The following is a 26,340-nucleotide window of genomic DNA, read 5'->3' as shown; positions in this document are numbered from 1 at the left end:
TTCTGAACATGACTCAATGACCATTTGGTTATCCTTACCATAATGTAAAACTCTTATGACTAGTTAGGATTAGCTTCCTGGCAATATATTTACCAGCATTTTGGTGCTGTTGACTACATACATATTGCCAATTTAATTTACTGGAGGCATAAAATATACATGAAAACATATATGTCTGCATACATACATATCTATGCATATAAATTTATTAATAAATTTTGTAGTTTTTTATTTCAATCATTTTTCATGTCTTCATACTGTTATGCTTTCTGAATATGGGAGGATTTCAGTATATAAATTTGGGTGTTTAAATTTTAGATAATTTTAAAATACAATATAATATATGGTTTTAATATAATCAAATAATTAAACTTTGAAATATCTCTTTAAAAATAATTTAGCTCTTGCATTTTTTAAATGGATATTTGCATATTTGCATGACATTTGCATTCCTATACTTCTCACACATTTTACATAGAATATGTTTCCAAAATTATTAATAAGAAACAATAATTTGCTTATAGTAGGTAACTAATATGGGATTGTGATATATTGCAGAAATACCTGTTGTCACTCAAATTTAAGACTCTTAGTTTCTGCATCTGTCCAATCTCTTCAGGAAGAAATTCCAGTTTATTGGAGCGTAGAGACATAACTGTTACATTCTTACAGCTTCCAATCTATAGGTAACAACAACAAAGTGTAAAGAATCACAATGTAGACTATATTTTTATAATTTATAAAACAATTTGATTAATTTACACATTTCTTATCACTTTTAAGATCCTCTTAATATGTGTATTAATTTTTATAATCTTACTCTTTGAAATATGTGTATCATTATTTACATATTGCTTTAGATATGAAGGCAATGTACATCTCATATTCTTTTACATATTATGAAGGAATAATCCTATCTAATAAAAGAGTAAATGCAAATTGACCATCACTTTAAGATACAAGATGGCCGCCCCCATGTGGTCAAAGGTGGCTGCCCCCATGTGGACACAAGATGGCTACTACAAGATGGCCAGCAGGGGAGGGCAGTTGTGGGCAGTTAGGGGTAACCAGGCCAGCAGTTGGGGGAGACCAGGCCAGCAAGGGAGGGCATTTGGTGGGGACCAGGCCTGCACGGGAGGACAGTTGGGGTTGATCAGGTCTGCAGGGGAGGGCAGTTGTGGGCGATCAGGCAAGCAGGGAGAGCAGTTAGGGGTGACCGGGCCAGCAGAGGAGGGCAGTTAGGGGAGACCAGGTCAGCAGGGGAGGGCAGTTGTGGGGGACCAGGCCTGTAGGGGAGGGCAGTTGGAGGGGGAGCAGGCCTGCAGGGGAGAGCAGTTGGGGGGACCAGGCCTTCAGGGGAGGGCAGTTGGGGGCGGTCCAGGCCTGCAGTGGAGGACAGTTGGGGGGGAACCAGGCCTGCAGGGGAGGGCAGTTGTGGGTGATCAGACCAGCAGGGAGGGCAGTTAGGGGTGACCGGGCCAGCAGAGGAGGTCAGTTAGGGGTGACCAGGCAGGCATGGGAGGGCAGTTAGGGGCAATCGGGCAGGCTGGGGAGCAGTTAGGTGTTGATCAGGCTGGCAGGGGAGTAGTTAGGGGGTGATCAGGCTGGCAGGCAGAAGTGGTTAGGGGCAATCAGGCAGAGGCAGGTGAGCAGTTGGGAGCCAGCAGTCCTGGATTGTGAGAGAACGTCCAGATTGGTGAGGGTGCAGGCTGGGCTGAGGGACACCCCCACCCCCGTGCACGAATTTTGTGCACTGAGCCTCTAGTTTTTTAAATAATTTTATTATTAGAACACTTAATTGTTTTATGTCATGTTGTTTTTGCCCATCCAAGTGAATAGTAACATATCTATGTTTGTAATAGATCATACATATTCAAATGTGAAGTATTGTTGACATTTCTTTGGTAAAGTTAGTTTTACTTCATATTACAATGTTTTTTTGTCATTTTTACTTATAATTTCGGGCTTTAAAATGATATATGTAATACCTCAATCAATAAAGAAAAAAAGGAAATAAATGATATATAGATTATTGCTCCATTGTCATGGAAGCATTTTGTAAAAATGTTAAATTGAAAACATACTTCACGCTTTTTCCTTGACATTAATAAATAAAACTTCTGTTTAGAAATAAAAACCAACCTCTTGGTGTATCCTGAAGCTAAAATAATATTGTTATGCAACATGATACTTTAAAAAATTACTTACATTAAAAATCTTTCACTTTAGGAATGGAAATATAATGATCTCAATATATTTATTTCTCTTCTTAAAAGCAAAACATATAAATTATTCAAAAATTTGTTTCTTAGCATTAATTAATTTACAATATTTTATTACTTTCCTTTGCAAGCAATGTTTAAATGCATTTTCTGGGTTGAATATAAGAACTTATCACTTCTCATTTAAAAGAGAATGATTAACAAATACATATACGTATATATAGACAATTCCTATGACTATTCAAAACTCAACTCATGAATCTAGACTGCTTTATATTTCTTTAGATTTAATCATAAAACAGAATCATTAAAGGTTAATTAATAGAAACAAGTTCATTCCTTACTTCTCTGGGTAATTCTGGAAGAAAATTCTCATCGACTGCTAATGTTCGAAGACTATGAAGGTAGCCAACAGTAGGAGGTAGTGACTCCAGTTCATTACAGCTACAGTCAAATTCTTCTAATAAAGATAAACTGAAAAGATAAATACATTAGTTAGACATTTTAAAATGTCAGATGGCAAAAAACTTTTGAAAAAGCCACATGTTCAGATTCAGCAAAAACATTATCTAGTGACTGAATAATTTATATAAATTTATTTTATCAGTTTAGCCAAGTGATTAAATACCATTTAATAAGTGGTTTCATTTGGTAAAATAAATATAGTTTATTTTCCCCCTTTCTAAATTCAGCTGTCATTTAATCGAACCATTGGAAATGAGAGATGGTTCTGTTTGTTAGTTTTTAATACAACATAGGTGTCATTTATAGTCAGATGTTCATAAAGTATGTCCTTGGAATGAATACACATAACTGGCATGGGTAGGTAGAAGGGCATAGAGGATGGGCCCAAGAAAGGGGCCAAACAGTAACAACAAAATATTGATTAAATGCAAGGTATTTTGCTAAGCATTTTAGAGATATAAATAACTCATCTTTTGCTTGTAACAATTCTATACCTATTATTTTAAATTCCATTGTACATATAAGGAAATGATGGCTTACAGAGGTGAAGTAACTTGCCTAAGGCCACACACAGTAGGAAAGCTGAAACCTAAATGCAGACAGCATGGACCCTGCATGACCTTGCCTCTTAGCCTGTGCCTCTGGAGCAGAGGCTGCAAACAGAGCTTATTTCAACCTGCAGATGTGTTTGGTTTACACAGTTTTTTTTTTTTTTTTTTTTTTTTTTAAAGTGGTAAACTCTACATAATGACCCAGACTTTTGGTAACGTTATTTATTTATTTATTTATTTTTTATTGATCTCAGAGAGGAAAGGAGAGGGAGAGAGAAACATCAATGATGAGAGAGAATCATTGATTGGCTGCCTCCTGTATGCCCCACACAGGGGATCGAGCCTGCAACCTGGGCATGTGCTCTGACCAGGAATTGAACTGTGACCTCCTGGTTCATAGGTTGATGCTCAACCACTTAGCCACACTGGCCGGGTGATTTTTGGTACCTCTTAAAAAAGAGGAAGACCTGGAAATACTGAGCATATAGTCTTCCACAACAAGTAATGGCTGTTGCCTCTGGTCACAGTTCTCCAGTTTGTCACAACCATTATCGCTCCATATTAGCCAGCTTGACCCTGTATCTACAGAAAGGACTCGCGTGAATGCACTTTCAAGTTATCACCAGGGAACCAGACATTCCGATGGCTGGTTTGAGACAGCAGGGAAAGAAAGAGGGCCTGGCACAGAGGAAGCACTAGCTGTATTTAAGCTGTCAGTGATGTTGTTGTTAATATTATTATATTGTCATCACTACTCACATCATTGTTATTACTGTAATAGGAAGGAACCCCAAGGGGGAAGATCTTGCCCTTGTAAAGAGAAGACTGAATTAGAGTTCTCTGGACTAGATTGTAGAATCAGCTTCCTTTTTTATACCTTGGAACTGGCTGGTCTGACTGCCATTTACTCCCCTCATTTAGTTTCACAGAAATTAAGTATGTGGGTTTTTAGTCAGTCAGAATAGATCTGTACTCGAGCTCTGTCAATTACTAGATGTATTATCTTGGGTAACAAAAAATAAAAAAAAACCCACAGCACAAAAATTAAAGCTGATTTTATTTACTTGACAGGCAAAGGGACATAGCAGTGAAGAAATTCATGGAGTAGTGCTCTGAGGGGGAAAATTAAGTGCCAAAAGGGGGAGCTAGCAGTGGGTTATGCTAATTAAGGATTAAAAATGTGCAATATGTGGAGAGTGAAATACCTTCACAAGTCTGTGTTCAAGGTAAATCAAGTCCCATTATCCATGGGTCAAGAAAGAAATGAGTTCAGTCAGGTCAAATCTGACCCTGACCAAAGTAACTCACCATCCATGGTCCTTAAGAGCTTCAACAGGTTAGAATCAGATGAGGTGAGACAGCATTCCGCTTTGAGTATTACCTCTTTGGCAAGTGCTGCTTAAGTGAAATTTTTTCTTTTGCACAGACCAGTTCTATAACTTTTTTCTAATCCTTACTTTCTTTATATTTGCAACGAGGATACAAATATGTCTTGCCTCATGTAGTTGCTCTGAGTATTTCATGAACTATTGTAAGTAAAGAATCTAGCAAAGTGCCTGCCATAAAATACATACTCAGGATATATATTTTCTTTGTATTAGTGAACCCTGATAAATTTGTTTCTAAATCATTTGAAACCCTCACATGCAGGGGTAGTTATGTCGCTGAGTACCAGGTGTGCATGGCTGTGTGACTGTGGTGTGTGTGTGTGTGTGTGTGTGTTTTGTGTGTGTGTGTGTGTGTGTGTTGGTGGGCAAAGGGGTCAATGTATTGGGAAACCAATAACAGTTTATTTGTTTCTAAAAAAAAAGTCTAGCACAGTGTCTTACACATAATGCACTTAATATATTTGGTAGAATTTGTTAAAAGACATTTCTATCAATAGCTTTTTGTCATGCACTCAGCAAGTGGTGATAAAAGTACCAGGATTTTTTTTAAATAAAATTTTCTGATGTATGTTCCAGGTTGATACCAAAGAATTAAACAATTAAAATATAATTAAGGTATCTTATTTTTTCCTACTTTCATAAAAACATGTCTTGAAGTTAGTCTTGAGTCACACAGTAAGGCAGTCCTTACTTTCTATAGTTCTGATAGGCACAAATTTCAGTTATTATGGTTTCATGTAATAATATTAGTTCCTTAACAACATGACTCAAATTTCAGTTACCTCATAAACTAACTGTGAGTAACTGTGTAAAATATGAACTTCACTGCTAACTCTTCAGTCCAGAGTCACCGTGTAAATAACAGATGCGCGTCTGAACAGTGACTAGCCACGTTTCTTCTTTCAAAGTCTGTCAGCGATCAGTCACTGCACAGTGTTACTCAGGTCACACACAGACTGTAAATCCCATCGTTGTGTTGCTTACTTGTCAATCAGTAATAAAGGGATACTACAGGCACAATACTGAACATTTAAAGCACTACTACTGTTGGAGAGTATTCTTGGTCATCATAATTCTTTGGGGTATTTAAATGAAAATGTGAAAGTTTGCTTTTATCACCAAGAACTTCATTAATCCAAGCAATGGACAGAGGAATTATTTCAACTTTGAAAGCCTATTATCTTACGTAGGCCTTTTAATAGGCTATCGATGCCTCAGTTGAAGACCAAACATTATGGTTAGCTGTGTTTTGGAAGAAATATGACATAAAGCATACAACTGAAGGTATTCAAGCATCATGGCAGGAAGGAACAGCAAGTAACATGGGTGCAGTATAGCAGAGACTTTCAGCACATTGTGCAAATAACTTTGCAGAACTCAAATCAAACATATATGGAGTTGTAGAAGAAATGGCTGACTGCTGAAATTTGCCTGCCACTATTCGAGAGACTAGATATGCTGCCAGTGGATCTTAGTGGAGGCGAACCTGTTGACAAAAATGAGGAAGGTGATTGTGATGAAAATGACGATGTCCCAGAGGAAGTGATGCTGGGAATCAACTTCACCTTAAAGAAACTCTCAGAGATGTTTCTAGACATCGAAAGCACGAAGGATAAAAGTTTGGAAGCTAATCCAAGCTTAAAAAGGAGTACGACAATTCACTGCCACATAGAAAAAAATGTTCACTCCAAATTATAATTTACATGATGAAAAGAAGGCACGCACTGTTCAAATTAATCTTGATAGTGTTGTTTTCTTTTAAAATATATTTTTAATTAATTTCAGAGAGGAAAGGAGAAGGAGAGATAGAAACATCAATGATGAGAGAGAATCACTGATGGGTTGCCTCCTGCATGGCCCTTACTAAGGATGGAGCCCATAACCCAGGCATGTGCCTTGACCAGGAATGAAGTTCCTGGTTCATAGGTTAATGCTCAATCACTGAGCCACACTGGCCAGGCTTGATAGGCCTTTTTTTTTTTTTTTTTTTTTTTTTTACAAAATAAATAAAACATCGTAATTCTTGATGTTCCTAATGCTTACAATGACAGTGTACTAAATAAATATTGGCTTTACTATTTTTTTCATTTCCCTATACATTTATTAAACAACCATACAAGTGTTCAATGTTTTGAAAAAGGTTTTGAAAGAGCTTTTGAGAACAATCATAGTTTTCCTCATGGACTGTTTTGAACAGTTTCAGGTTGCAGCATACTTGTTTTTATGGTCTGCCACTACTGTGCAAAGCAAGAACCTCCTGCATTAAAAGACAACAGTCCTTCACTGACTGACTTATTTCACTTAGCATAATGCTCTCCAGTTCCAATCATGCTGTTGCAAATGGTAAGAATTCATTCTTTTTTACAGCAGCCGGCGGGTAGGGGAGGCTGGGGGGGAGGTCAATGGGGAAAAATAAAGGAGACATATGTGCTATTATTTGTAATACCTTAAACAATAAAATAAGTAAAAAATTTAAAGAAAAGACAACATTTTTTCCTATACTGTGTATATACTGAATTCATAATTTATAGCCTGAAAGTATTTTACATCTCTGAGATACAGAGGAAAAATATTAGGTGCAAAACACACATTCTTCAATGATTTCTGAAATTCAAAAGATTCTAATTAATAATTTAACATTCCAACTGACTATTGATGCCTATCTTGTTAGAAATCACCTAAGGTATTTTAATTCCAGATCTATACGAATACAGTTGTATCACATTTGGCATAGACCAACTAAGTGAAAAAATACTCAGACAGAGGAAGACAATACCATATAATCTCACTTTTATGTGGAATCTAAAAACAAATAGGTGAACAAACCCAAGAAAATGCAGAGAATGGATTGGTGGCTGCCAGAGGTGGGGGTGGGAGGTGGGCAAAAATGGGTGAAGGCAGTCAAAAGGTACACATTTCCACTTACAAAATCATGAAGTCTTATGGATATAATGTACAGCATAATAACTATATATTGCATATCTGGAAGTTCTAATCACAAGAAAAAATTGTAAGTATGTATGGTGACAGACATTAATTAGATTTATTGTTGTGATCATTTTGAAATATACTCAAATATTGAATCATTATGTTGTACTTCTGAAACTAATATGTTTTATGTCAATTATATCTCAACTAGAGGCCCGGTGCAGAAAATTCGTGCACGGGGGGGCGGTGTCAGACATCCCTATCACAATCCAGGACTATCACAATCCCAGTAGGATCGGGCCTAAACAGGCAGTTGGACATCTCTCTCACAATCGAGGACTGCTGGCTCCCAACTGCTTGCCTGCCTGCCTTCCTGATTGCCCCTAACCGCTTCTGCCTGCCAGCCTGATCACCCCCTAACCACTCCCCTGCCAGCCTGATTGATGACTAACAGCTCCCCTGCCAGCCTGTTTGCCCCTAACTGCCCTCCCCTACAGGCTTGGTTACCCCTAACTGCCCTCCCCTGCAGGCCTGGTCCCCCCCAATTGCCCTTCCCTGCAGGCCCGGTCGTCCCCAACTTCCATCCTCTGCCAGCCTGGTCATCCCTACCTGCCCTCCCCTGCAGGCTTGATCGCCCACAACTGCCCTCCCTTCCAGGCCTGGTCCCTCCCAACTGCCCTCCCCTGCTGGCCATCTTGTGGTGGCCATATTGTGTCCACATGGGGGCAGCCATCTTTGACCACATGGGAGCAGCCATCTTGTGTGTTGGAGTGATGGTCAATTTGCATATTACTCTTTTATTAGATAGGATAAATAAGACATATTAATTATACTTTGTGCAAACAAACAAACAAATCCTCGCTGTGGCCAGTGTGGTTCAGTTGGTTGCACACTGTCCCATGCACCAAAAGGTCAAAGGCTTGATTCCCGGTCAGGGCACAGGCCCAGGTTGCGGGCTCAATCCCCAGTAGGGGGCGTGCAGGAAGCAGCCGATGGATGTTTCTCTCTCTCCTCTGTCTTTCCATCTCCCTTCCTCTATCTCTAAAAATATCCATACAATATTTTTAAAATGCCAAAAGTTTCTTTATATTTTGCAGTTTTATCTATAGTCTATTGTACCATTCAAAGTGAAAGAAAGCTGCCAAGGAGGTATAGAGTACAATAAAGCAATGTTTCCTAAACATTGTTCATTCATATGTTCAGTTACACATATGAATCGCTGGGTGAACTTGCTAAAATGCAGGTTCAAATTCAGTGGTTTGGGTTATCCAGTGACAAGCTTCTAGGTGATGTGGATGCTGCTGGGCTTGGGACCACACATTAAGTTGCAAGGCTTTAAATAAAGCCCTTGAAACGATTTTAAGAGAAACATTTAAACACACACACAACATGTCAATAATAGTTAAAATCCATATAAATATTACGGGTGTTGTATTTAGTAAGGCTTTGCTTTTCTTCATGTATCAGTACAAGTGTCAGAACTGGAGGTAGTAATGCTTGAAATTAAATAATAGTAACACTTAATTTTCTAAAAATATTCTCTACATTTTTCTCTACTTTAGTTTTCATGAATTAGTCTTGGTTGGGAAGATCTTACTGACTCATTAACCCTCAATTACCTAGCTAATAGGGAAGAGGTACTGTGAATATATTACATAGATAATCTATAATTTCACTTTAACATCATTTATGACCATTAGAAGCCATTATATCTTATATTAATGTAGATGCTAATAAACATAAAAATAAATGGCTTTGGGCTTCACTTTCTTAGCTCATTTTTAACTCTTACACAGAAGTGATATAATTCAGTGGAAAATATTCAGACAGGCTTGGGTTCCAATTTTAGTGTGACCACTTAACTGAGTGAACTTTACTATGAATGGATTTTTCATCTGTAAAATTGGTTGGTAATGCTGAATATGTAGTTTCATGAGGATTAAATTTATGCAAAGCCTATGGTATAGATATAGTGCTCCATTGAAATGTCATGAGGTAGAAAGGTACCCTAAAAAACACATTTTGAACAGTCTGTTTCTGAAACATGTAAAAGTTATCCTGTGATATTTTCCTTTTAAAAAAATCCTCGCCCGAGGATATATTCCTTCAAATAGATTGTTTTAGAGCGAGAGCAAGGGAGAGAGAGAGTGAAAAATATTGATGTGAGAAACATCATTCAATTGCCTCTCGTACATGTCCCATCAACAAATACAGAAACTTAGGCTAAGAGAAGTTACTAGATTTCAAAGCTAAGCTTTTGAATATAGTATTAATGGGCCTTTAACTACATAAGAAGGCATGCAAACCACCCAACCTGGTGTCCACCCGCAATGTGAACACATACAAAGAGTTATTTATTATTATTTTCATTGCACATCCAATTCTTAGGGCATCTGGCACTCCTAGGCTCAACAAGAAAAATAAACAATTTTATAAGTCAATAGAGGCCCAGTGCATGAAATTCATGCACTTTGGGGTGGGGTTCCCTCAGCCCGGCCTGTGTCCTCTTGCAGTCTGGGAGCCCTTGAGGGATGTTCGACTGACAGCAGTCAGATATCCTTAGGGCTGCTGCGGAGGTAGGAGAGCTGTGAGCCAGGCTTCTGGCAGAGCGGTGCTCTGTCTGTGGGAGTACACTGATCACCAGGGGGCAGCTCTTGCATTGAGCGCAAGAAGAGGTACAGAGTACAATAAAGCAATGTTGGTGGTCAGTGCACCATAGCGACCTGTTGTTCCGCCTGTTTAGTCAATTTGCATATTAGCATTTTATTATATAGGATTGGCAAAAAGTCATGGAATTTATTTCAACTGTGAAAAATACTGAAAAATGAATTTTTAAAATTAGTTTTTAATATTTGGACTACCAAAGTTGCTAAAGACAAATCTAGTAACATATGGAAACATTCTATGTGCAGAATGAGAATATTTTTGGTCACTATAGCTGATGCACAGAGTCTTAGATAGAATGGTGCATAATAAAATACAGACTATTCCACTATTTATAAAACACTTTATGCATGTGATCTGGGTTGCCATTTAATAGGACCATAATAAAATTTTAACTCTAGTCCTTGAACTAAACCTCTGATCTATCATTTCTGAATTTTCTAAGGAAAACAAAATAATGATAGTACTTAATTATTATTATTTTTATTTCATACAAATTTCTTATTAAAGTGTACTATGAAATTTTAGAAACAGTCTATTTTTGCCATATGTGTAGATGCAAAACATTTGTATGCAGGTGCTATCTTTAAGTGAGAACATAAGTTAGACAATAGTTGTCATAATTTTACTATCTAATCCATGGTGTGATATAGAATGGAAATCTTCAAAATTTTTCATCTTAAGACCCTTTTACATTCTAAAAAATAATCACTGGTAACCTTTAAGAACTTTTGTTTATATGTTTTATGTTTATTGGTATCTACCATATTATAAATTAAAACAGTAATTTTAAAAATAATTATTTTTTGGTTCTTAAATAACAAGAATAAACCAATGAGATGTTAATATAGGTAATATATTTTTATACAAAGTAATTATATTTTCTTAAACAAAAACATTGAGTGAGAAGAGTGACATTCTTTTTATTTTTGCAAATCTCTTCAATGTTTGGCTTAATAAAAGCCAACTGGATTCTCTTACATGCTTTATGTATTCAATATGTTGGGGTACATTGTTTTGATTGAATTATGTAAAATAAACCCAGCTTCACATAGATATGTAGTTGCAAAAGGGAGAAAAAATTTAAAGCCTTTTAAAATAATAATAATAATTTTTTTATTTTTTTTTTTTTGCTATTACACCAAAACTCAGCAAGTGGCAGTTTCTTAGAGGATTATTGCAATGTGCAACCTGAAACCATACTAATGAACTTTTCTTTCTCTTTATATCAATACATTAAAATCAACTGGTCTGTTTTCCATTTTGAATGGGTCTCTTACTCATGCCTGATTTTATAACTAATGCATTAGTTGTTTGAAAAACGTTGCTTCACTGAATTAAACAAATTTTCCAAATGTTGGCACATTTCATAATATTAGAAAAGCCTTTAAGTATTGGGAAGCTTTCAAGCTCACAGCAGCAGATAAAATTTTCCAAAATTCTAATTTTTGCTTAATAGCTCTAATTTTGTTGTTGGCAACAAACACTGTCAGTTGTTTCTTGAACTGTCAAGCTCACTTTGTTCATTTTTGACAAAATGTGTGCCAAATACCCAAGTCTAAATAACCCAGTTTGTCAGTTCTTCTTCTTCTTTTTTAAAATACTTTATTTTTTAGAGCTGTTTTAGGTTCGCAGAAGAGATAGAGTTTTCCCATATACTCCCTACTGCTTTATAAAAAAGTTCTGCTTTTGTGATTGGACTAACCTAATACTTCCCTTTTACTTTCCCTGAAACAATAATCAGAGGATTTTAATGGCACTGAAAATAACTTTAAAAAGTGAGCTTTTATGATAAGATTATTAACCTTTATCCCTCTAAACCAGTATCAACCTTTGAATTAATTAGGACCATTTATCTTTGATAATTTTTTCGTACTTTTAAGGAAAAAAAGTAGCAATTTTTTCCAATTATTTTATTTTTAAATTTTCATTGTTGAGAATATTACAGATGTTCCCCTTATTCTCCCCCATTGCTCCCCTCCACCCAGTTCCCACCCTGCCCCAAGCTTTCACTACCCTGTTGTCCACAGGTAATGGTGTGGGCCAGCTTGGACCCTTTGCTCCTAACGGGAGGCCTCCACAGCCAAGATATCCCTCATGATTGAAAAAAACACCACATGTGGGTATCGACCTGCCCGTTCCAAGCCTCCACCTCTCCTATCAGCCTTGATGTACTTTCTTTACTTCTCTAGCTGTAGGACTTCTTTCTTCTAGATTTCAGGTGGTTCCGAATGATAGTTGTTCTGTATTTTAGTTGTAATTTTGATATGGCTGTGGGGGGTAGGGTGCATTCCAGTGTTTCCCTATGCCACCATCTTGATTCTCTCCAAAAAGTATCAATTTTGAAAAACTAAAATGAAAACTAAATATTTAAATAACCTAGCATAAAATTTACTTGCATACTGAAAAAGAAACCTTTTTTGTCTGTTTTTACATTGTCAAACCTCTTTAACTTATCTTCACAGAGCTAGAGTTATTAGTTTATATAAATTTATATAAGAAATATGAACATAAGTGGCAAAGTACCAATCATAACTTTTGTAGAGATAAATGAAGTTGAATTCATTATTGATCTAACAGGAAAGATTAGTGCCTAAGAAAATAATAAGATAGGAAAGCTTTTAAAATGCATCAGACTGATAAAGATAATTACTTTTGTGTACCCCTAAAGAAGGTAAATTTGGCTCTACTTTATCTTGGAGAAAATAGAAGTAATTGTAGAACAAAACGTATGGTATGATAAGGACACAAAAATATTAAAAAATGATTGAGACTTTTATTACTCTCCAAAGTCTGAACATTGGAATTTGAATTGAGCCAATGAAGTTTTCCATATCAGTGGTTACTTGCCAACTTGGGGTGAAGTAAAGTGGAAAGGGCACCAGAAAACCTATGGGATTGAAGGATATTTTCACTATCATGATTGTGGCAATGGTTTCATGGCTTTTTGTCTATGTCAAAAGTTATTGAATTGTAAACTTTAAATATATGTAGCTTATTGCATGTCAGTTATACCTAATAAATCCTTTTTTTTAAATCCTCCCCACCCCAAGTACAACCAAACCTGTTAAATTACAGATTTATATAATGCTTCATTGAGATGTGGAGCAAGACCCCTATAAAATGGTCTTACATAATTTCAGAAGGAAGACCACCTTATTGATTTCTCACTTTATATAGTAAGTTGTAGACAAAAGCATTTCAGTGAAACACTGGTAAGAATATATATTTCTTAAATAATTGAGAACCAAATGCTAAAGTCAACAAAAAAAAGATATAAATTGCTCTCAAATAAGTAACCTATGTTTTATCCTTAAAATGCAATGCTAACCTTTCATCTTGAAACTTTTAAACAGTGCAAGCTAAGACAGATGGCTATCTCCTTAACTGCTAAAATACATTATCCTAACTTATAATAGACAAATATGCAAATTGACCGCACCTTCGCTACGCCCAAGCCATGCTCACCAACCAAGCCACGCCCACCAACCAATCAGGACGAGTATGCAAATTACCCCAACAAAGATGGCGGCTAATTTGCATATCAAGACAGCGTAGAAAGAAGCCAAGAGATGCTGAAGGGAGCAAAGCTGCGGAGAAGCAAGCAAGCCGGGGGGAGAAGAAGGGAGGAGCGGAGGCAGGGCCGGGGGAGAAGGAAGGAGAGTGGGGCGGGCTGGCGGGCGGAGAAGGCAGGCCAGGGGACAAGGGAGGAGCAGAGGCGGGGCGGGGTAGAGTGCAGCAGGAAACCCTATTGCAGGATTTTTCCTGCAACAGGAACACTAGTAATTCTATAAATATCTAATATTACTAATAATGTAATGGTAACATATACATAATGCACATTAAATTGATTTTATTTTTTAAGACATATTCAAGTGAATTTAGAGTTACTACGCAGTCAAAACATCAAATTAGTAATGTGTAAAATTAAGGGCAAGAGTATAATTGAAGGTTGGGCAATCACTTTCTTATGAAAGAGTCATGGTTAAGCATTTTTCATGATTTTATATAGTTGGGTGTCAATGTGATATTTAAATTAAGATATATAAAATCTATAACTAAATAAAATATGGTCTAAAATAAGTTTACATATGAATAAGATTATTGGTATCTGTAGTGGAAAATGTTTTGAATTAAAAAACTCAACCAATCCTTCCTTCTGGCTTCAGGGAGGTTGGCTGGTGTGAAACTTTGGCACTTACTTTCCGATTGTATTGGGTAATACTGTAAGTTGATTGTCATCCACTTTCAGAGTAGTTAGTTTTTTCAACAGTCCTAAAACAGAGAAGTTTTATTAATACACAAGGACAGATTTTTGATGGAAAATGCACTATAAAAGAAATAAAATAATTACTTGTGATGAATGTTTGTTATGTTAATTGGCTGCACTCTGCATATATAAAAACTACAAACTGATATTTGTGTGCAGTCTAGTTTTGACCTTCCAGTTGCAAAAATTTACTTATGTCAACAGGAGTTCAAGTTCATCAATGCAGACAAGTAAACAAAACAAAGGGCACCATAGAAACGTGAGTTGACAGGAATACTGCCACATTTCCATTTTCTATTATGCAGCAAATGGACCAGATGCAATTTTTCAAGGCAGATGTGACTTAATATTTAATTAACTTCTAAGCACTAATAACTAACATTCCTGTTGTCATACAAATGGAAAACAAATCTGAATTAAGCCCAATAATTAACAAACGGGTACTGAAGTAGGACAATGCAGTGGTTATAATTATACACTTGGAAAATTACAACTAATGACGTCATACTCTTTTTGTTACCATAAAACCTTGACTTGGATCAGCAGTGAGCACAAAAATTTGAAATTTTTAATACACTATGCAGAACTTGCCAAGAATGAAATTTCAACTATTTATCTTTGCTGTCTGACTTATGCTCTCCACACCCGTATTGCTTTCTCTACTCCCAGGGTTTTAATGAATATTAGCCACTTGAGAACCACTTGAGAACCACTTCTTTTATCCAGCCATAGCATAACATATAATATCAATATGGCTTAAATAGCCAAAAATCCAAGGGCAAAGCATTAATAGCTGGCTAATTTTTTGTTTTACATTAGAAATATGCACACATATTCTAGACTACGTGTTTTGCAGAAAACTTGTTCCGATGGGTACAAGTTAGTGTTTGGGAAAGGACGTTAAACAAGGTAAAACACATTTTTTAATGAAGTTTTTCTAGGCTTTTTAAATATATTACTGTAGCAATGTGTCCATCCAAAGTTACGGCATTTGTGTGTGTTCCTGAGGAGTACCTCGTACAGGCAGCGTTTTGTGAGCAGGCGTTGAGAAGACCATGCCCGCCCACTGCAAGTATTGCAAGGATTCCTTAAAGGCTTAGAGTAAGTCACAGCAATTCTGAAATAAAGCTGCGGCTGGACTTTCAATTGCAGTATGCTCAGTTACACAGTCTTCAGAGGCACTCGCAATCTCTACTCTGGCGGGGAGAAATGTGATCACTGTCAGACTGCTTTGAAAAAAATGCCTATAATACTTAGAGCTTAATACATCAGCTTGTGACCCCAGGACACAGTACTGAAAACAGCCCAGCATCTGAAAAAGAGGACAATCCACATTGGGGTCATTTATCTCTGAAGCTGGGACACCCACTGCCATATTCATCTCCGTTCAAAGGGTGACTGAGTCACCTTCGCTTCTCTGGTGTGTATGTTAAAATATCAACCTTGAACGTGTAAAAGAACTCCTGAGCTTGCTCATCAATTGTGAAAAGAAAATAAGACTGTGAATCATAGGTAAATTTTGTATGACTTGTTAACTCTGATCAAATTATTGCCCCTGCCCCCCCCCCCCCCCCCCGCCCCCGTGGAGCTAGAGGAGGGTTGATTTCCTCAACATCACTTGACTGGGTCACAAGAAGTTTTGGGCTGAGCCAACACCAGGAAGCCAGCTAGGTCTCAAAGCCTTCTTTAAGAGAATCGCAGTCCCCAGGTGTGATGTAGTAGGGAGAAAATTATGAGTCAGGGTAAGGATTAAGGCCAAAAGGTTGATGTAACAGATGTTCCTAAAGAATGGGGTAGTGGCTCTGGCAATTGACAGACATTTCTACAGCTTTGAAAGTTGAAGCAAGGTAGGCCTCCCTGGATTGGCACCTCACTCATTTGTGATGTGGTTACTTTGTCACTCGTATATTCCATCCAAGGGGAGCTTCTTGGACAGATATTGGAGCTTTTGTAGGCATCTGATTGCCCTCGGAATGGAATTAGGCCAGTGGCCTCACACCATCACTGCTACTCATTATTTTCCTTTGGCAGATAATTTTGTTACTGCATTTCTATATCACATCTGCTTGGACTCTCCTTGTCTACCCTACAGGAATCAAAAGCATTTCATCCTATTCTTTTCCTTCTACTGGCACCCTTCCCCAAGTCCCAACCTCTTTATCCTATACTCCCAACTAGGAAGTACTAAAGAGAAAGAAAAAGGAGGCCTTTTATTATGATTTTAGATATAAATATATAATTAGTAGTAAATATATTTAAATATTAATGTAATTTACTTAATACTATAGCTGATATTTACATGAAATTTATGCACATGTAATAGAATTTTAAAAGCCTAAATACTGTGCACTCATTAAATCTAAGATTATAATAATGATTATATTATTATAACAGCTAATATTGAGTACTTACTATGTTCCAGGTACTATTGCAAGCAATGTTACATAGATTAATTCATTTATTCTTCAAGGTCACACAGCTAGCAGAAAAGCCAGAATCTGAACTCAGCTGCCTTTCCCAGACCAGCAGGCTACTTTCTTAAAGGAAGATAGTTTAAACAAATAATTACAAAATATTTTATTTCTTTATGTGATATATTTATTTCCAGGATTTCTAATTGGTTATTTTTTAAAATAACTACCTGTTCTTAGTCATAGCTTCTGTTTTTATTTTATAAGTTCTTATTATTTTTAGAGAAATATTTTTCTTCCTTTTATCTATTTGAAGATCTAAACATACTTAAACTCTTTTTTTTTTTTTTTTTTTTTTTTACATTGCTTGATGACTTCAGTTTCCCTTGGGTAAATTTTCCTACCTATTTGAATATTTGGGTTGCCATAATAATATTAGCTTAAATTTCTTTTTGGTTTACATGCTCATTTGTGAGGATGAATGTATTCTCATCTATGCTCACCCCTGCCTGTCTAGCAGTTTCATGATTCCACCTGACCCTCATGTTTCTGGAGTTCAGAACTAGGTCTTATATTAGCAACACGGGGTTCTCATCCCATGTGGATATTGAAAATCTAGTCCAAACCAGCTTGTGACTAGCCACAGTTTCCAGCAGTGAATCTTTATCCACCCTAGCTCCACATATTAGCTGTAGGTTTTTGCAGTCTCTCTTCACAGATAAGGAGTTCCTTCTTCAATCCCCTGTAAATTTGAGTTCCCTTGTTATATTTAAGGTCTTTCTCCCCATCCCTCCCCCCCCCACAGCAGGAAAGGAACGTAAGGCTGCCACTGCTGTTTGAGGTCTGGAGTCTCTCAGGCCTGGGGTCACTGGTATGTTTTTATTCTATCTCAGGTTCAGCTAGATGTTCATTCTTCTTAAGTATGTCTAAATTATTTTATTTCCTGAATATTTGAAGAGCACTTACCACATACCAGGTATAGTTCTTGGTATCAACGAGGCAGTATTGACATGAGTTATTTTTCTATTCTCATTATGTCTTTGAAGAGGTATGGAGTGGTGTTTGAGTAGGAGTGTATCTTGACTGGAGAATGCTCTTTTTACCATTATACTTCCTTAACTTCTATTGCACAAAAGAATATTTTCTAAACTTGCTTGATCATAAGTTTGATTTAGGATGTTTAATAAACATACAGATTAGAGGGCCTATCACAAACTTACTGAATCAGAATTTTCAGAGTGAGAGTCTGGAATGTGTGTTTAATAAAGCACTCAGATAAGTCTTATGACAGAGCAGATTAGAGAAATATTGTTATAAAATATGTGATTATAAAATCAAAAAGTCATCAAATTGAGAAGGAAAAGAAAAGCTATCCTGTCTTGTTAAATTATATTCTCTATTAGCCTGAACATGGAAGCAACAGGATATTGAAGAATAATTTGGGAAACTACCTTGTCTTCTAGCTTCCCTTCAATCAGGCTGCCTCAGTTGTGACTTAATTTTTAGGAGGATTAATAAGTTCCAGAACATATGACATGTTTAATTCAGAGTGTTAAAAACTATATTCCAAAGTTAAGTTACTTGATGATTACCCTACTTGATGAGCACTCTCATAAATAATAGCAAGATAGCTATGCAAAAAATTTACTCATTATTTAAATTAGATTCTTTTTATTATTCTACTAATATAAAAATTTAAAACAAAAGTGGATTGAATTGCTTAGTATATACTAACAGACAAATTATCTGCCCTCATGAATCTCAGCATGTAAAAGACAATGTGTCTTTTTAAAATAATAGAAGTATAAGATATTTTATATTTATTGTATATCTTTATGTTATTCCTAGATCACAGCAATGTTACAATAATATTAAAAATAGAATATAGCTACACTATGTGAATAGAAGCTACTGTAATAAAATTACTCTAAATCTAAGATATATACTCCTTACAATAACATTTTCAGTTAGGAGATCTGAAAAAATTTAAATATATCAATTTAGTAAGATCATTTTAATAAGAGAGCCTTCTTGAATTTGATAACTAGAGTTACCATCTCATTTTAAGATAACAGTAAAATACTATTTTATCATCTTGCATAATGAACTTGCTAATTTATTAATATCAAGCTAACAGTATATTCCCCACATCTACAGACAAACTATACTGCCAAGAAAGAAAATTACATATTTGACAAACATTTATGACAAAATATATTCTCACCTATAGAGTCCGGCAACTGTTGCAACATATTGGATGACAGTAAGAGGTCCTCAAGGGCTTCGCATCCGGAAATGTCCATGTCCACTGTTTCTATTCTGTTTTTTGACATATCCAGGTACACCAACATCTTTAACTTCCCTATAGACTTGATGACATCGCATAAACTCAGGGTTAGTTGAGAAACTTTCAAAAGACATTTTAAAGTTGTAAAAACTGCAAATTAAAAGAAGCTACAACAATAACAAGTGTTGGCAAGAATGCGCAGAAACTATAATGCTTATATATCACTAGTAGGAACATAAAATGGTGCAGCCACTTTGGAAAAAACAGTTTGACAGTTTTTTGAAATGTTAAATTAGAGTTTCTATATTATCCAGTAATCCCTAGGTATGTATTCAAGAATGAAACATATGTCTACACAAAAACACAAATGTTCGAAGTAGTATTATTCACAATAGCCGAAAAGTGGACACAATCAAAGTGTCCATTAATTGACGAATGGATAAATAAAATTTGGTATATCTGCAAGTTGAGATATTATTTATAAAAAAAAGTACTGATACATGCTACAAAATATATGAACCTTGAAAACATATGCAGTGAAAGATGCTAGTCACAAAAGACCTCCCATTGTATGATTCCATTATATGGATATCCAGAATAGACTGATTTATAGGGAGTAGATTAGGGTTGCTAGAGGCTGGGGGAAGAAGGGAGTGGGAGTGACTGCTAATGGCGTCAGGGTTTCTTTTAGAGGTAATGGAAATGTTCTAACTTTAGATTTTGGTGATGACTGCACATCTATGTGAGTGTTCTAAAAACTAATGAATTGTATTCTTTAAATGGGTGAATTTTATGGTATGTGAATTATATCTCAATACAGTAGTTAAAAACACACACAGCAATAATCTCAGAGTTGCCACTGAATTACAAACCACAAAGTTGCTACCAAAGCACCATATGTTGACATGTTGAGTCTTAAAATTTCAAATGCATAAGAAAGGTTTTAAACTATGCTTTGGACTTTATACTAAGCCGATTCAGTATTTTGTTCACTCAACAATACTTTTTGAGGATCTACTGTGAATTAGGGCTTGTGTTACATACCAGAGAACAACCATGATGAAGTCAGCTAAGGATGGGGAGAGACTTGTCATGATACAAAGTCTTTATCATGAAGGAGCTCAGAGTAATGAAGGAAACCATCCAATAAACAAATGATTATGATACCCTGCTATATGGCACTGAAAAAAACATGTAGGGAATGTCACAGAAGCATAGTGTTGCAAATTGCCTGGAAGATACTGCTTGTCAAGAAGAGAAGAACCCGTACATGGAAGAGAGAACAGCGCATACATTCCCAGAGGAGTGTGAAAAAGCACGGCATGTTTGTGGAAGGTGAGAAATTCAAAGTGACAGCATATCGCGATGAAGTTAGGATGATAAGAAGCCAGCTGTTAAAAGGCCTTACATGTTATGCGAGGAGATATGCACTCTATCTAACAGTCACGGAAAGCCGTTCAGGGCTTTTCAGATGAAAAATGACATGACTAGACTTCTGCTTTGAAATAATAACTTCAGGGAATTGTAAGGAGAAGATTCGTGACTGGAGTCAGAGTGACTCATTAGGACGATCTGGAAGCAGCTTAGCTGAGGAGGTGAGAGGGACCTGAATTCATGTGGGAGAAGTGAGGATGAAGAGGGAATGGGCTCCAGAAAGATGTCAGAGTGGAATGATTGATAACTGATTGCTGAGGACAGAGCAGGAATCAAGTCATTCCTTGGGCAGGAAGCGAACAGTAATGGCTTAGTTGAGACAACGGACAATAGGACTTCAAGCAAGATGAAAGTCTTAATTTACCTTGTCTTTAAGGGCATGTCTTGCAAATAAATGTTTCACACATACCAGTGTTCAGTGGTTCATCTGCTTAGTCTCTCTACCTGTGTATACTTTATTATAGTGTCTCTACTTATTTGACAAAGTATAGCTAACCAAATACAGAAAATAAATTTATTACAAACACAAACTCACAGCTGGCACTGTGCTAAGCACTTTATATTTATTATTTGATTTAATACTTTATATTCTACTCAAAATGTGCTTTGCAGACCAGTGGTACTGGCACCACCTGGGGGCTTGTCTGTAATTTGGATGCTTAGACCCACTCCAGACCTACCGAGCCAGAATCTGCCCTTTCACTCACATTAAAGCTTAGAGGTTCAGGAATGTTACCCACTGGGTTCCCTGAGAAGCAGAGACAAAGAGAAGTTTATGAGAGAATGTTCTTAGAGTCAATAACAGTGGGAAGAAAGAGGTGAGGCAGGAAGTAGGATTGGGCAGATGAAGAAGTGGGCTGTGACCAAGTCTTGAGGAAGTTTTCAGCTGACCCTTCACGGAGCACTGAAGTGGGAATTGCCTTCACGTTGTCCTGAGTGTGGTGACGGGGCCAGGCTTTTACACCCCTGCATGGATTGGTCATTGGATGGAGGTCTCCCAGAACAGGGGTGTGACCCTGGGTGAGGAGGTTCTCTTCAGCTGAAGGCAGTTCCTGAAGAGGGTGGGGAGCTGCAAGCAGTATTCCCAGAAGCTGGGGAAATAGAGTAAGCTCTTCATTCCAGGAGGGTGATGCATGGCAGCATCGACTGCAAGTAACCTTCCAAGGTTACCTCATTAATAAGGGGTAGAGCTAAACTTAAACTCACCTTTATTAGGTTACTCACTACAAAGCCTATTGATTATATTGGCAGTTCTGCTCTCTAACTCCCAAAGTAACACAGCACGGGGCTCTAGCCTTGCTCCCTCAGCTCCCAACAGTAGAAACAAAGTTGGGGAGTAGGTTAATACTTGCCAGACTAGGAACTGAGTACTTTGGGTGAGTCAGGCCAGAGAGCTGAGCTTCTCCCCATGCCTAGCAATATGTCATTTGGAAAAATACTGTCACTTTACTTACAGCTTTCCACCCCAAGGAACTATTATGTTGCCTTATCTCATTCTTCTCTTCCGGTGAGCAAGGAAAAAATGATATATGTGTTTATGTGTGTGTGTATCTTTTCTTCCTTTATTATGAGCAACTTTCTTCTTTGAAGCTTCTTTCATTGCTATCTCCAGGACAACTCAATATTTTGGTTTAAAGTTTCTAAACATCTTTAAAAAAACAAAACAAAACAAAACAATTCTTTGGTGTTTCTTTTTAGTTTTCCTAAACTCTCACTCTCAAGCACCTTATAAAGGCAATAGTATCTTAGAGTGAAAGAGGTCTTGAGTCCCAGTATCTCAGAGTCCTTGAGGATATGGAATGTCCCTCCAACAGCCCCCTGGACAGCGAGGCCGTTTTGAACAGCGGAGAGCAAATGGGAAGAGCAGAAGCCATCGCAAGCAAAAGAAGACATTGAAGTTTGTTTAAAAATAAATGTGGACTCAATACATTGTCTAGTCATGTTTTGGTTGATTGATCTCAGAGTGATGGCCACAAGACAGAGTTATGTAGAAGAATAATTTTTCATCATTATCTATTTGCTTCTCTGATGTGAAACGACAGTGGAAAAATGATAGCCCAGGCTTCTACAATTATTTAAAAAATACATTACCTTAATGTATTATGATAGATGAACTAATAATAAAATAAACTCGCTTTTATTCCTGTGTCTTACGACACTAAATATTTAGGATTAATCATTCTGTGAAACAGACACAGGCAGCAAAACACATTCAAGATTAGTCTTTCAAAGTCATGTGCTTCTAGGTAATTGTGTAACAGCTGTTTGCCAGCACTGACATGAGAAAGCCACACCTGTTTGACAGGGGAGCTGTGGGGTATTTCCACAAGGAGTATAGCAAAATGTGAAATTCAAGTGTACTCGCTAACGTAAGAGATCTGCTTAAAGTTGTTAGTACACAAAAAAAATATATACTATTGAAACAGACAAATTAAGCAGCATTATCTGTTTTACAGATTTCATATTACCTTGCCATTTAAATAAGAAGCTTACTAAGGGATTTGAGTACTGAATTGGTTTGCAAAATTAGATTTTGGGAATGTAAGGATTGTGAAAAGTAAGATAAACCTAATTCTCATTTGTACCTTCTACTGATTCTCTAGTGATTAAACTCTGGAACATCATAGTGAACAACAGCCTGGGGAGTTGGTTCGAAATACAGTTCCACCATTTACCGGCTGTGTGACCTCGGGCCAGTCACTTAGTTACTTCCTCTTTCCATTTCAGTTTCCTCATCTATAACAGGGGGATGGTAAAAACCCAATTTCATAGTTATTATGAGGATTCAATGAGTCAGTGTTTGTAAAACACCTAGCTAGATGCCTAGCCCATGATAAATGCTGTGTGTTTTTAAATAAATAGACACATTGAAGAAACATGTAGAAACATTTTGATCCCTCAATCTCGCACAGGAAATTGATGAGGCTCTTACCTGTGTTGCCCCAGGATGTGTACACACCTTCAATCTGGCACAAATCAGGCTGTACTGTGTGTAGTGGAATCCAGATCTTTCTCTCTGTTATGTGTGAGTGAGCTCCTCAAACAAATATATTCAAGATCATTGAATATATTGTCTTTGTAACCTTGACATTAGGATAGTTTCTGGTTCAGACGGGTGTATTTGTAAATGGTTTTTGAATAACTCAATAAATAGAAGACATGCATGCTTTTTTGGTTTGTGTCTGCAATGATGGCAGAAATGTATTTTATCGATAAGAAAAGAAAGCATTTTCCCCCTAATCTTTTGCCAGATTTTCTCCTTTATGTGGTTTCAGGCTTGTTCAAAAGAGAATAAGCTTCTTGTTCCTGTTGCTTTTGTAATCATTTAAAGAAATTTTCAATGTCAATTCAAAAGAGGAATAAAGTTGGCTTCGGGAATGCACACCTAAATCTCGGTGGAAGAAGTATTATAAATTCTTCTGCCCTGGCTAATTAGCCTAATGGAGGAAGTTTGGAGTTGGCTATCACCACTGGGAAACTTGTGGCTGCTGCTGTGTGTGTACACATGCTTATTTTAAAAATACATTTTTGTTGATTTTAGAGAGGAAGCGGGGGGAGAGAGAGAGATAGAAACATCAATGATGAAAGAGAATCATTGATTGGCTGCCTTCTGCACACCACACACTGAGGATTGAGCCTGCAGCCCAGGCATGTGCCCTGGGAATCAAAAGAGAACTGTGACCTCCTGGTTCATACGTGGATGCTCAACCACTGAGCCATGCTGGTCAGCCCTCATACGCTTATTTGAATGTATGCATTGTGATAGGCAGAGGCAATGTTTTATGGAAAGTCATTCTTTCACTGGATGGGGAAAGAAGGAATAGTCACACTAAATGAGTTGATTGGCAAATCTACTGCTCAGGAGATACTGGACAGCCCGTTAATTGAGGGAAAAATTTGACTATAATTTTACTTTCTGTTGTTAACACCATATGATCCTTGCCATTTTCAAACATTCAAATGGGTTTACTAAATATCACCTGAACTAAGAGAGATTTTTTATTTTGTAGAAGAGTTCTAACAATATGATCAGAAACCATTATCTAATTACCGAGAAGAATAAGGATGATTGCACAAAACAAAGAGTTGGTATTGTATATAGCATTTCTCTTTTTACAATATAACAATATAAAATTTAAAAATAACACATGCAGAAAGAGATGACAAATATACTCCTAAGAGAACAAGAAAAGTCTTTCATACATTTTACACACCTGTAACAGCCACATAGGGTATATGAAATACTCAAAAACAAATTACTGAAAAACACTTGATAACTGAACACTCCTAACAAATGTGTTACTACTTTGAAATGCAAACACTGAGATTAAGAGTATCTTCAACTGCAGTTAATATATAACAAAGATGCTGAACAACATGGTATAATAAAAACTTACATACCCCAGGTAGTACTTGTAATGCATTATTATCCATCCATAACTCCCTTAAATTTTGTATTTGATCCAGAACTTCAGGCTGGGAGAGAAGTGGGGAGAAAGGAAAGAGGAGAAGAAAGCAAATTAGTCTTTTCTTATTACAGTATAAGATATAATTTCTTGGTCTGGAACTTATATTTGGGAATCTAATGTTAATCCTCTAAGAAATTCCAAATTTAACAAACCTTCAGCAAAACAGGTGGTCCCCGAGTTAGCCAACATAGAATTAATCTGAAAACAATCAGAATGACCTTTAAAAAACATGCTTCTGGGTGTCAGTATGAAATTGCCTCCTCTACCCAAGAGAGTTGTGTGTTTCACATTCTAGTTATTTAAAAAAAATATATGTTTTATTGATTTCAGGGAGAGGAAGAGAGAAAATGAGAGTTGGCTGCTTCATGTGTATTCTCTTCTGAGGATTGGGCCTACAGCTCGGGCATGTGCCCTGACTGGGAATTGAACCATGATCTCCTGGTTCATAGGTTGATGCTCAACCACTTAGCCACACTGGCTGGGCTCACATTCTAGTTCTTAATACAGAGACAATTGCATTTTTTATTTAATCAAACTGCTTACCCAAATTCTAAAAAAAATAAAAATAAAAATGTATTCTCCTTTAACACCTTATAATTATTATTTGGAGCATTTATTACACTCTATTCAATAAGTACACTATTTCTTTATTAGAGTACTAGAGGCATTGTACATGAATTCATGCACAGGTGGGATCCAGCAGCCCACCCCAATGGGGGCTCATTGGGCCAGGCTGGCGGGGGGAGGGGTCATGGGTGGTTGGCCCTTGATTGGGTGGGGGAGCAGTAGAGGGTGTGGCTGGCCAGGGGGAGGGGCTGTGGGCAGTTGGCTGGCCAGCCTCACTCTCAATTGGGGTGTTGGGGGGCTGTTGGGGGCTGGGCCGGCCGGGGAGGGGATTGGGGCACAGATCAGGCTGGTTGGCTGCTGCAGTGCGCATCATAGCCACTGGTCATTCCAGTTGTTTTGGTCGTTCTGCCAGTCCCGTCGATGGGCTTTTATATACATAGATAAGCTTTTGAAGGGCAGAACAATGCTTATTTTTTAATCACTACAACCTCATATCCCCATTGTTTGCCACAGTACCTGACACATAGTAAGTTTTTATCATATGTGTTAGTGCCTTACATACCCCCCTCCAGGAATTACATTACCATGAGGTGATGACAATATGAATAAGACCCACTAATTTTTTAAAATTAATCTTTATTGTTGAGATTATTACAGATGTCCCTCTTTCCCCACCCCCCCTAT

The 26,340-nt window shown here is 37.0% G+C and overlaps 1 protein-coding gene across 1 annotated transcript in view; it reads right to left on the bottom strand.

Moving 5' to 3' along the window:
• The window catches only part of LRRC7 (leucine rich repeat containing 7), a 478,750-nt gene that overhangs the window by 100,767 nt on the left and 351,643 nt on the right, over positions 1–26,340 (bottom strand). The window contains exons 9-13 of the mRNA XM_008139425.3: positions 25,022–25,096; positions 19,124–19,268; positions 14,421–14,493; positions 2,567–2,696; positions 565–680 (exon numbers count right to left, since the gene is read on the bottom strand). Of these exons, the coding sequence (XP_008137647.3) occupies positions 565–680; positions 2,567–2,696; positions 14,421–14,493; positions 19,124–19,268; positions 25,022–25,096 (539 nt within the window). The remainder of the gene's footprint in view (positions 1–564; positions 681–2,566; positions 2,697–14,420; positions 14,494–19,123; positions 19,269–25,021; positions 25,097–26,340) is intronic.

The sequence above is a fragment of the Eptesicus fuscus genome, chromosome 9, assembly GCF_027574615.1.
Source record: "Eptesicus fuscus isolate TK198812 chromosome 9, DD_ASM_mEF_20220401, whole genome shotgun sequence".
NCBI lineage: Eukaryota > Metazoa > Chordata > Mammalia > Chiroptera > Vespertilionidae > Eptesicus > Eptesicus fuscus.
Note: the sequence above shows the minus strand (reverse complement) of the source record. Positions and strands in the feature narration are given on the sequence as shown.